This window comes from Hypanus sabinus, chromosome 15 (assembly GCF_030144855.1).
Source record: "Hypanus sabinus isolate sHypSab1 chromosome 15, sHypSab1.hap1, whole genome shotgun sequence".
Taxonomy (NCBI): domain Eukaryota; kingdom Metazoa; phylum Chordata; class Chondrichthyes; order Myliobatiformes; family Dasyatidae; genus Hypanus; species Hypanus sabinus.
This window is the reverse complement of record NC_082720.1, coordinates 79,527,207-79,540,740: the sequence shown is the minus strand read 5'-3', so window position 1 is coordinate 79,540,740 and position 13,534 is coordinate 79,527,207. Positions and strand designations below refer to the sequence as shown.

The window sequence follows — 13,534 nt, the reverse complement described above, 5'->3', positions numbered from 1 at the left end:
ATGAAACAACCAAAACATAATGAGGTGCGGAGGATACCAAGAAACCTCCTGGCTCTTTAGAAAAGCTGAGGTGTTGAGCAAATATAACCTTATAACAATCACAGCACGGAAACAGGCCATCTCGGCCCTCCTAGTCCGTGCCGAACTCTTAATCTCACCTAGTCCCAACTACCCACACTCAGCCCATAACCCTCCACTCCTTTCCTGTCCATATACCTATCCAATTTTAACTTAAATGACACAACTGAACTGGCCTCTACTACTTCTACAGGAAGCTCATTCCACACAGCTATCACTCTCTGAGTAAAGAAATACTCCCTCGTGTTTCCCTTAAACTTTTGCCCCCTAACTCTCAAATCATGTCCTCTCGTTTGAATCTCCCTACTCTCAATGGAAACAGCCTATTCACGTCAACTCTATCTATCCCTCTCAAAATTTTAAATACCTCGATCAAATCCCCCCTCAACCTTCTACGCTCCAATGAATAGAGACCTAACTTGTTCAACCTTTATATGTGAGATGAAAATATATGTGAGATATAATTTAACTTTGATGAATCTCAAATGATCTGCAGGAAAATTAGAAAGATGGCATTTTTATGTAGAGAGTGAATGAGAATGTTGATGTGCAAAAGGGTATCACGTGTCCTTATACCACATTCCAATAGTGTTGGGCTGGATGCAAGATGGGTGTTCTTCCTTGCTTGAGGAGACCTAGAAAGGGGAATCACAGTCTCAGTATATCAGGTAAGGTGGTTAGGGCTAAGATTTCTTCCCTTCAGGGCAGTGGGAACCTTTTGAAATTCTCTACCGCAGTAAGGAGCAGAGGAAATGACACTGAAAATATTGAAGAAAGAAGATCAATAGATATCTAGATAATAAAAGTCTGCTGCTAGGGAGGTTAGTATGGGAAAGCTTTGGAAGGGTGATATGGGGATGGAATTTCAACTGAAAGGTGGAACAGGCTCTGAGTGTCTTCTGGCCTGTGTATGTTTCCCATCTGCTTTAATGATAAGCATAAAAGATATCAGGAGTACGCCTCTGTATTCTTGAAAAAATTAATCATATGGTATTTTAGACAAAAAACATATGAGTGCAGGCAACACTTTTCATTAGATGTGACACTTGATAGAGAAGTGGTCATTCAGTGCTGCATTGAATTGTCACCCAAATGTCCATGCTCAAATACCGTAGCACACAAACTCAAACTAAACCATAATCTCCAGATTCAAAACAGTGAGTGTCCTCTACTTATGTTTGGCATGTACATGTACATGTTACGTCAAATTACCTATTGTGTATCAAGTATAATGCTTCCCACAATGAGTTTTCTTGTAATATTTTTACTGGTAAGTTTAAAAAAAAACAATCTGTAGAAGTTTATGTATATCTGCTGGGCAGATATTTATGCTGTTGAAATCTGTGGCATGAAATAGAAGGTTTATTCTTTCTTTATCAGGTTCAGTTGAGTTCAGTTGATCTTGAATAAATATTTTGTTGGCTGAGAAGTTATGTTGTTGCAGCATTTGTAGCATCTCTAATTCTTGAAACTTGTAATCTCTTCAATTGATACTCTTGTAATGAGTTCAGAACCAGAATCAGATTGAATATCAACAACATGTGAAATTTGTAAACTTTTGCAGCAACAGTACAATGAAAGACATGATAAATATAGGGAAAAACTTGAAGTTCAGTAAGTATACGTATATTTCTATTAAATTGTTAAGTTAAAATAAGAAGTGCAAAAAAGAAAAGAAACATGGAAATGAAGGAGCAGTGAGATAGTGTTCATGAGTTCAATCTCCTTTTAGAAATCAAATGGTAGAGGGGAAAAAGCTGTTCCTGAATCTATGAGTGTGTGTCTTCAGGCTTCTGCACCTCCTTCACGATTGTAACAAAGAGAAGAGGGCATGTCCTGGGTGGTGGGGGTACTTAATGATAGATGCGCCTTCCCAAAGCACCACTCCTTGAAAAGGTCTTGGATACTATGGAGGCATAATGGAGCTGACTAGTTTTACAAGTTTCTGCAACTTATTTTGATCTTGTGCAGAAGACTCCCCCTCCCCACTCCATACCAGATGGTGATGCAATCAGCGGAGTTCTCTCCATGGTACATCTACAGAAGTTTTGAAGTGTTCTGGGTGACAAATCAATCTCCTCATACTCCTAATGGAATATAGCCACTGTCTTGCCATCTTTATAGCTGCATCAGTATGTTGCGTCCAGGTTGGGTCCTCAGAGATATTGACACCACACCCTTAATTAGGACATTCACTTCAAACAATGCACTGTTTTCCTTTGATAATATTTGTAATTATTTACTTCTTCTGGACATTTGATGTCTCGCACCTTGATCCGTTTTGTTACTTAATCTCTCTTGTCTTCTGGTCTATCATGAGCCATCTTATTCCCTGCTCTCCATTACCTTTAGGAACAGAAGTAGTCCATTCTTAAAAAACTGTTCAACTCTAACTATTCCAAACTCTGATTTGAAATGTTGGACTGAGTCAAGTTGACTGATTATTGGTGGTTCAAAAAGGAATTGCAGGCTATGATCTGTTTGTTATCATAGTACTCTTCGGCTACCATGCTCACAAATAAATCTGTGTGAGGTCTACCACTGTGGGGGTCAGGCTCCAAAATCTGCAACAAAACTGAAAGTTAGAATGCCTTCTTCTCTGCTAGTCCCTTGAAGTCATGGTTGACTTGCTTCCACTCAGATTTGTAAAGCTGGAGCTAAATGGGGCATCTGGCTGCCTGCTTGACTGTTGAACTCAATATTGGGTAATAGGATAGGTATTGGTTGAAGAAAAGTTTGCTCCATGCCCAGCCCTCAGTTTTATGTGTGGAAGAGTGGTGTAGGCATAGCCAACCTATTCATGTGAATGGATATTCCAAATCTGTCAAAAATGTAAGTGCATCTAAATATTTTACTCCCTTTAATGTTTTACATTAAGTATTAATGTTTTGATATGTCTATAATTATTTATAATTTTATTTCTTCTATAATTTAAATTTCCATAAGTAATTCTTGAGTGTCTCTGGCTATATTTAAACTTTGGAATAGATCTTTGACTGCTGGCAAATTGAAGGACAGTGTGTTTACCATTGCCTGGGTCCTAGAGTCCTCCCTGCCATGTCAGCTGTGGCTGTGCAAACTCATGAGGCTCCCTACTTCTGAAACAATGTGTGTACCACAGGAGAAATTCTGACAAGGGGCAAAGTCTGTGATCCCCAGCTTGTATTGGGAAGAATGCAAGAGAATGGGGTTGAGAGGGCCTAATTATGCCCCTATGTCTAATCTCCTCTCTTGACCAGACCTGCTGAGCATTTCTATTCATTCTGTTTTTATTTCATTTTACAACATTCACTGTCTTTTATTTTTGCTTTCAGCCTTACCTTTCTTAATGTTTTGAATTAATGCACTGAAATATGACATTCTGCTGTGTTTGTAGTGTATATGAATGAATATTCTAAAGTTGTTGAGGAGTCTATACTGAGCTGAATGCTTGTAAGTTGTTCTAATACTCTTTTTAAATTTCCAGGTGAATATGTTGTAATGACTGCTCACTTTCACTTGAAGAGAAAAATCGGTTATTTCGTAATTCAGACTTACTTACCATGTATTATGACAGTCATTCTGTCACAAGTATCATTCTGGTTAAACAGGGAATCTGTCCCTGCAAGAACAGTCTTTGGTGAGTGTTTCGGAAAATATGTTTGCAGACGTTTCGAATATTGTTCAGAATTTTTTTAAAAGTTATGTCAAAAAAGAAGCAACTTTGTTGTTTTAGTTTTTGGTATGTGTGACCATATGATTTTTAATTTTAGGCATTCCTTGCCAATTGTTACACACTTCAGATACCACAAAAACTCATTTTTATGCTATTCCAAAAACATTGTGGTCTTGGTTGGCTTTTGTCTGTCTCGAAGGACAATGGGTGGTGATGATGATCATCACAAGCCTGGGCGGAAAGTATGGAGATCCTGAGATGCCCAGTCGTCAAGATCCCCCTCTCAGCCTCACCAGGGTAGTCCAAAGGAAAGCTTATGAAGCAATACATTTGGCACCAGCTTGGCTGCAGGATCTGCCAGAAGGATGTTGAATGATATCCAGCTGCTTTAGGGGCTCCACTCTGGATTTGCTGTCTGGTTTACTCCCGTAGCCTTCGTCTCTCCCAAGGCTGCCCACAGGCAGTGGAGCTATTTACCCATGGCTGGGGATCCAGTTCATGAGTACCAGGGCATGTCCAGACAGCAGTGGGCCTGCGTGCTATGTGTGCAGGGGCCAGAACTCCTCCTCATCCTCTGTAGCTGAGCCGGAGTCCGAAAGAAGATCAGTTTCCGTGTGTCACCAGTGAGGAGACACTACATGAGGCTTGCTGTTGGAGAGGCTAAGTACCGGCATGGTGAGACTTACACACTCACCTCTCCTTTTCGCAAGACTGCTAGCCAGTGGTGGAAGCTGAAAGTGAGAGTGACTAACACTACCCACTACACTACCACACTAGACATGTCCAAACAATGATTTTGACACCAACAATATGGTGTAACCTTACCTTATTTAGAACATTTCCATATCTAAAGTTAACGTACTTCTTGAGATTGATGTTCATCATTGATTATTACTAAGTTGAGTGATTGTTTTTGTTTTAGACTATAGTAATTCATAACCAGACTGAGTTATTGCCCACCACTTGTACCAAATCCCAGCATCAATTTATTGAATTAGTCTCTCACTCTGTTCTCTATGTTTCGGTAATTTCTTTTCAATGGAGGTACAATACAACTTTAATTTGACACAGTAATATGAACTCTCACTACCAAAGGAAACTCATTGGTAGATTATATACATGTTATTAAGAAAGATGGGAACTGTGAATGTATTGCTGGTATAAAAGTGATTCTTCTTTGAAATGCTAAAACAATTTATTGGGAATGTTGATTAAGTGCTATGTGGCATTTAACCTTTAATGAGTTTCCCATTGGATTGAGTACAGCTAACACCAGAGGGATACTTGCCCAGGGTCAGGGATACTTGCCCAGTGGTTATGCATAAAGCCAAATTGTGAACGTGATTTCTTTGATGTACTGTATTTTATAATGAATAGACAGAAAATAAAGGACAGTACACCCCACTGCCTAACATGTGTAATAAATGTACAAGATTTCTGATCATTAATGAAGACCCAGAGAAGGAATACTTGGTAAAGAAATTTAGCAAAATATGCCTTCTCTTCAAATAATCACTCTCATCTCTGTTGGTATCAGATTACTGTCTAATACATGCCATTCATATCTGGATAAAGTATTTAATGAAAAGCTTCCCTTTATGATTATATCCCATTTAAATTTTATATATGAATTATTGTGTCAGAAAGATTCTTGCGATCAAGGAATTCTGACTTTAAAATCTACTGCATGAAGTTGAATTCTATTTCAATGTGTTTAAGTAAGCTAAACAGACTACTAAATTAGAGTTTCTTAGAAATAATCATGATGTGATATTATTAAGAAGGTGCCACTTTCTGAAAAGTGACATATTCTGAACCTTTTAAGCATCAAAATTAGGAAATGGCACTTAAATGGAAAACAAATAAAACTGAAGATATTAAAATCTGAAAGAATAAAAAAACAGACTGGAAGATCTCACCAATCAAGTAGCAACTGTGGAAAGAGAAATCAGTGAATGTTTCAGATTAGCAACCAGCCCTAGAACTGTTACTAACTCAAAACATTGTCTAGTCTTCTCTTTCCACAGGTCCTGCTTGACTGACTGAGTTCTCCCAGTAATTCTGGTTTTGAATAAAAATAGAGTTTGACAACATTACTGGGAGGTTACTATGGATATATTATTGTATATGTAAATATCATTATATAAAAATTAGGGATTGATATTATGAAGTAAAATTGATACATCTAAGTAAATGATTTAAATAAAGAAATTTTCTTCATTGCCATTTAGTGGAGTAAATTTGAATTATTCAATAGGGAATAAAATCAATTCTCACTTCAGAGATGAGTAGATTATAAAATAAGGAAAATCTGCAAAGATAATAGAATCCTCAAATTTTATATAAATGTAACAGTAAGTTGAAGACTTCAAAGTATTTCCTTTTACCTTTTTTTCCTGTGTCCTTGGAAGTAATGGAACTTATTTCAGCTTGGCCAAGATTAAAATAAATTGTCATTCTTTGTTTAAAACTTATTGGAGATAATTCAGAGAGTATGGAAAATGAACACGACCTTAATACACTGAGTTGCATGGTGGAAGTAACCCAAAATAAATTTCTGGCTAACATGAGCATAATGGGTCACATGGCCTCCTTTTGTACTGCTTTCGATGAATTAAAGATTCTGCAATACTCTGATAGAAAAATAAACTCTTGGAATGAATATTTTTAACTATTTATTATCCTGTTGAATATTCAAGACAAACAGAAGTAAAGAGATTATGAGAATTATTAAAACTGCGTAGGATTATTCAGTTTTTGTGTGATTTCTACTAATTTGGTTATAGAGCAGCACATCAAGGAGTTGACGAGAGGTTATGTATGTTTGCCCAATCCATTACGAATTAAATAAAAACAGGTGGAAAAATGAATAGCGTTTGCCAAAGAACAAACCTTTTATTCTTAGCAACATCTGGAGAGATGACACATTTCATCTAGATCTTAATCCAGATTATTGCTGATACTGTCATTTAATACAGTATACTTAATATACTTAAATTTAATACCAAATTTTATCTAAAATACGGCTTAGTTGGTATTGTGTAAGGATAATAAATAGAAGGAAATTCTACATGTCTTTTCATTGTTTAGGAAAGAGTATACCAATTGTTTGCTAGAATTCAAATATGTATTATAAATTTTTGCAGATAATATTGACTGCATTTGAAATTGGTAGCATATGATATTGAGCTACCAGATACAATAAGACATAAAACTGACTAAAAATACTTTTCAATGCAACTTAAAATATATTGACCTTTTGTACAACATTTGATAGTAAATGTGAATAATATGTTCTCAATATTTTATTTTTGGCTACATTATATGTTTCATTTTAAAGTACTTTAGTATTATGTTATTTATAAAATTTTTGATTTATTAGTTTGCAAATTTAAAGACACAAGTAATACAAAATATTCTAGTAACCTATTGTTTTTATTGTACCTTATTCAGGAGTCACAACAGTATTGACAATGACAACTTTAAGTATCAGTGCCAGGAACTCACTCCCAAAAGTTGCATATGCAACCGCTATGGATTGGTTCATTGCCGTTTGTTATGCTTTTGTGTTTTCTGCACTTATTGAATTTGCCACAGTGAATTACTTCACAAAGAGGAGCTGGGCATGGGATGGGAAAAGCTTAGTTCCTGAAAAGGTGAGTAGTGCAGTTTTACTTTTGTTCAATTAGTATCAACAAAGTAGTACTGATTCTGTTTATAAAATTAATCATGGTTGAACTGTGGAAAACAGGAAGAAATAATTGTTTGGATGCACTTTCATTTTGTATATTATCTGTACTTTGTTGTTTGCCATTACAAATATAGGAACATTTTATGAAAAGAGAATTAGTGTCATTTGCAATTGATCTAATTTAGTGTATTTGTTACACAGTTTATAAAATCACAGTTGTCTGAATGTAATCATGACACATGAACGTTGATTACTGGTGATTGTTGACAACAGCATTGATTATCAATGGGACATGGTTACTTGCTCCCTTGTTGGTGAGACTTACTGCACTTGCCATGAATGCTTTTTGCTGCATTAACAGTATAAGCCTGGATAATGGGGAGGACCTTGTTAGATGTGGGCAAAGGCAGATTTATTATCAGAGAATTGTGAAAGTGCAGTATTCCCAAATCTCTCCATTTATTATTTAGCTTACTGTGAAGAGAAGGTCATTGATGAATTTGTTGAAAATGTTTGTGCTGAGTACACTACTCTGAGGTACACATGTATTGATGTTGTGAGGTTGAAACTATTTACTTATAACAACCTCAATCAACTTGTGCAAAATATATCTCCAGCTAATAGCCAAATTTCCTCTGCTCCCCATTGATTTCAGTTCTCTGGGGCTTCCAGATGCCATGTTCAGTTGAATTCTGCCTTAGAGCATACAGTAACACATAGACAATAAAAGAGTGAAGTGCAGGAAATGGTTCTTCATCCCAAGATATCTGTGCTGAACATGGTGCCAATCCAAGCTGAACCCATCTGACTGACTGATCCATACTCTCAATTGGGATTGGACATGCTAGAGGTAGAAAACATGTTCCCGATGTTGGTGGTGTCCAGAACCAGAAGCCACAGTTTAAGAATAAGGAGTAGGCCATTTAGAACAGAGTTGAGGAAACACTTTTTTACCCAGAGAGTGGTGAATATGTGGAATGCTCTGCCTCAGAAGGCAGTGGAGGCCAATTCTCTGGATGTTTTCAAGAAAGAGTTAGATAGAGCTCTTAAAGATAGTGGAGTCAAGGGATACGGGGAGAAGGCAGGGACAGGGTACTGATTGTTGATGATCAGTCATGATCACAGTGAATGGCGGTGCTGGCTTGAAGGGCCGTATGGCCTACTCCAGCACCTATTGTCTATTGTCTATTGTCAATTCTCTACCTGCTCAAGTGCTAAACACCTGCTAAATATTGTTATTGTAACTGCTTCCACAACCTCTCCTGGCAGTGCATTCTAGGCGCGTGCTACTCACTGTGTGAAGTCATGTGATATCATGCAAAGAGACATTATCCTCGTACAGTCGCTCCTCATAGCTACACAGCCACTGTCACTGTCTTACAGTGTTTCCATATGCCCTGCTGCAACCCAGAAAAGTTCCTCCTGCCAAGAACTACTTAGTCTCTTTTCACTTCCTGCCTGTTACCTAATGCACAGATACTCCTGCACCAAGTGTTACTTTATGTACAGCCAACTCTCTAACAATGTGTTTAATAGGATTGGTTTTTATTGTTTTTCCTTCAGGCTTATTGTGTTTATTTTTATGGATCTGGAGTAACAATAATTTAGTTCTGCTTTATACGCTTGCACAGAAGAATGACAATAAACCATCATGAATCTTGAATATTGTAGATGTTTGAGTGGCTGACAGGATAGTACAATGGTCTACAGGAATAAAAGTGAGAGAAGAATTTTAATTGTGGGCTTCCCCAACATTCTAGGTCCTTTGCTATTTATGGTGCATATCAATACTTTGGATTTATATGTAAATTGGTATATTGCTCTATTATGGTCAGTGAAAAAAATGTCTGGGATACTATTCATACAGATCAATTCATTACAACAGTGGATGGAGGTAAAACAATGATAGAGTGCAAAATAAAACATTTCAATGATAAAGAAAGTGCAGTGGGGGCAGACAATAAAATGCAAGATCATAGCAAAGTAGATTAAGGTCAGGAGTCAAACTTATCACACTGTGGAGCCATTCAACAGTCTCATAAATTTGGGATAGAAGCTGTCCTTGAGGCTGGTGGTGTATGCTTTCAGACCTTTATATCTCTTGTCCGTGTTTAGGGTGGGTGGGGACTTTGTTTATGCTGGCTGCTTTATGGAGGCATTGAGACGTGTTGCAAGTCCATGGAGAGGAGGTTGGTTTCAGTGACGTGCCAGGCTTTTTCCACAAATCTTAACAGTTTTTGTGGTCATGTGCAGAGCAGTTGCTGTACCAATCTGTGATACATCCGGATAAGGTGTTTTCTATGATGCATTGATAGTTATCAGTCACTATCAAAGGGGACATGCCAAATTTCTTCAGTGTCCTGAAGAAGTAATGTAGAGACATTGGTGAATTTTCTTCGCTGTGGCATCAATGTAGTTGGATCAGAACAGGTGATGTTCTCTCCCTGGAACTTCAAGCTCAGAACCCTCTCAACTTTAGCACTTTTGATGCAAACAGGAGCATGTGGACTGCCCCCTTTCCTGAAGATAATGACGAGCTCTTTTGCGTCGTTGACTTTGTGATGACACCATATCATTGGGTTCTCTATCTCCTTTCAGTATTCCAACTCATCGTTTTTAGAGATACAGCCCACTATGGTGATACCATCTATAAATTTGCAGATGGAGCTAGAGCTGAATCTGGTCAGGCAGGCCTGAGTGTGTGGGAGTAAATTAGGGGGCTGAGGACACAGCCTTGTGGGGCACCGGTGTTGAGGATAATCATGGCAAATGTGTTGCTGTCTATCCTTACTGATTCCGGACTATCATTAGGAAGTTAATGATCCAGTTGCAAGAGGAGGTGTTGAGTCCCAGGTCTAAGAGTTCGAAGATGAGTTTTCCTGGAGTTATAGTTTTGAAGGCAGAGCTGTAGTCAATAAACAACAGTCTAATATAGGTATCTTTTACTGCACAGCTACTCCAGAGTTGTGTGTAGGGCCAACAAGATGGTGTCTCTTTTGGCGATGGGAAATTATAGTGCGCTGTGATGGTCGACAACACCAAAGTTGCCTTTCTGGTCATTAGGAAAAAAGGAAGATGCAGACTACAGAAAGATGCTAATGACTGGTCACAAAAGTGGGAATTTATCCCAGAGCATTGGCTAAACTTTGAGAGGGCTAAATCAGCAAGAGTGCATGCACTTGCTCAATTCTCAATCAAGGTTATTTATGATTTGGGGTTTATATCAGAATTTAAATGCAACAGCTGCATTTTCGGTGGCAATTTTCAGTTAAGATGTTTTTTTTTAATAATAAAAGGTTCTTAATTTTGATTCCCAGAAAAAGGAAAGAGAAAGAGAGGCACTTCTGAAGAAAAACAACACCTATACAGCAACATCAGCGAACTTTGCCCCAAATATTGCAAAGGATGCAGGTCTGGCGACCATTGCAAAGAGTGCCGGAGCAGAATCCAAAGACCCCAAACCAGAACAGAAGCCTCCAGAGCCTAAGAAGACCTTCAACAGTGTCAGTAAAATTGATAGATTAGCCAGAATAGCATTTCCATTAATGTTTGGGATTTTCAACCTGGTTTATTGGGCAACTTACTTGAATAGAGAGCCAGTTATCAAAGGAGATGATGAACATAACTAGAAAATATTAAAAGAGCAGTTCCTCAATAGTAACAGTATTTTATTTACTGGGTAATTTCTGTGAAAGTTCTAACAGATTCAATATCCCTATTCAATTTGACGCATACACTGTTTTCCTATTTGCCTCTTTCTTAAACCCAATCGAAATATTTTTCTGATAACATCAGAAAGAAAGAAATCACTCAAAGTCAATCTAAAAACAAAAAAATATTATACTGTCAGTAAGACGGGCCTAGTTCTGTGTCACCACTGACATACTGAATTATTAATGGTTTATTTTTCTTAGTTTATAAGGATTTTCTTTTGATAGCATGTCCACGAACAGAAGAAACCTCATTTTAAGCATTCTGACAACAGGGTTAATGTGAAATTTGAAATGATCTTAATAGTTTCTGGGACATGACCAGAAAACTTTAGTTTCTAAATTTAGGTTAAGGATGTGTTCAGCATTTCTGCATGCAGCAGACTTTGTGGACTATTTTGTTTACTTCCATTCTCATTCCAAATTATATTTAGAAGAAAGAAATTACATATATTGAATATATAATGCAAAGACTGGATATGTTTTTCTAATATTTTCTTTCAAGTTATTTGGAAAAGCTGCCTGTAATATGAGCAAAACATGATTTTGAATTCAATTAGCTGACATGCGTTAACAATAGACATGTTTTGCTCCAGGCTGGCAATATCTTAATGGGGCCAATGGCCTGAATAACAATTTACCAAATGGTAAGACTTTAACTATTTATTGAAAGGCAAAGAGTGTGGTGTCAGCTAGTATGAATGATGTCTTGCCTGGATAAGTAAAGTGCACTTTTCAAAAAGGTTTATAAAGTATCCCAGCTTTACTTCTTGTAAAAATTCAAAACTAAACAATGTAATATTTTCTAGGCTTAAATGTAAAGATAATTTAAACTATAATATTTAAAAATCTTATATAGTTAACTGATATCTGTATGTGATACCCCAAGCAGGTACCTGTAATTTCAAGTTTCAGAAATACCAATAAAGTAGGTTAATCCGTTATTTGTACCGAGGAGGGTTACTGATGAAGATCATTGTACTTGGATTCTATCAATATGCATGTACTGGAAAGGGTGTAATATATATGCAGGAGTTATTTTGAAAACAAAACTCAAGAGTTCACAAGATAACCATATTTATGACTACCGTTTAGTGAATGCTATTTTCATATCTTGATTTTCTTCTTTACTTATTTATTAAACTACAGAACAGTTTCATGGAAATACTATTGCACATAGTGCTCTTTTTGCTCAGGCTATACAATGTTTCTTTGAACAAGCCCAATCCTGTTGGCATTTAAATGAAATGATGTCTAATATTAATGCGACAGTAACTTTTTTGTTTTGTTCCTTTCTGTATATAGGTCCTTGATGGCTGACACCAGCCTGCCTACAATCAAGGGCATATATGCAGAAAGGTGCCAGAAAAGCACCATTAACATCATAAAGGATCCCACCTACCCTACTCATGAACTGTTTGTCTCACTTCTGTCAGGGACCATACCAGGACCACCAGACTCAAAAACAGTTACTTTTTTGAATCAGTAAGGCTGAGAAACACCTCCCCCAACTAACCCATCCCTCTACATCTCCCAACCAACATTACTTTATGTTGCATCCTGTTAGTCACCTTAAGTCACTATAGTCACCGTAGTTTACAACTTTACATTCTGCTGGTCACTTTAAGTACAGACACTCCTGTGCCTAGCAACACTTTACAGATGTACAATCAATCTATGTATGTAAGCTATGTACTTATATTTATTGTGGTTTAAAAAATATTTTTTGTTTTCTTTATCATATTTTGATTTATTTTTGAGTTGCATCGGATCCAAAGTAACAATTATTTCATTCTCCTTTACACTTGTGTACTGGAAATGACATTAAACAATCTCAAATCTTGAATCTTGAATTGTAAGAAGAGGAGCAAACCATTTTACCCACTGGAACTAATTACAATTGATGGCCTACAGTATAATCACAGCACTTTAATGATCAGATCATGATCATAGTGACACTGTAGCAATGCCTAGCTTCAGAGCACCCCAAAACCTCTGACAGACACTTTAACAGCTGCTACGCGGTACACATAGCTGTTACAGTCATGCAGCTGTTACAATCATGCAGCAATATGCATTGGACTCTTGACCATGGGATCTATTAATCATTACTCTAAAACCCACCAAACAATATTAAGAAATGCAAAATAATCGTACCTTCTAAATACTAGCAAGCTGTCCATGCTTGATTAAGAAGTATCTTTAAAATTAAACCTTGATATATTGAAAGTATGTATGTTTCTATGCTATGTTTCTTTTTGGACATAACTGATTGAATGACAATATGAGATGACACTATTCTTTCTAGAATTAGACTCTTACTGAGATTGAATTTTGTTTGATATAAACTCTCATCTTCTCTTGCACATATGTAAGAGAAAATAGTGATCAAATAATACC

The 13,534-nt window shown here is 36.9% G+C and overlaps 1 protein-coding gene across 1 annotated transcript in view; it reads left to right on the top strand.

Annotated features, from left to right (window-relative positions):
* Positions 1-11,053, top strand: part of LOC132405200 (gamma-aminobutyric acid receptor subunit alpha-1-like) — a 31,286-nt gene extending 20,233 nt beyond the window's left edge. The window contains exons 7-9 of the mRNA XM_059989887.1: positions 3,545-3,697; positions 7,187-7,389; positions 10,742-11,053. Of these exons, the coding sequence (XP_059845870.1) occupies positions 3,545-3,697; positions 7,187-7,389; positions 10,742-11,053 (668 nt within the window). The remainder of the gene's footprint in view (positions 1-3,544; positions 3,698-7,186; positions 7,390-10,741) is intronic.
* Positions 11,054-13,534: the final 2,481 nt, after the last annotated feature.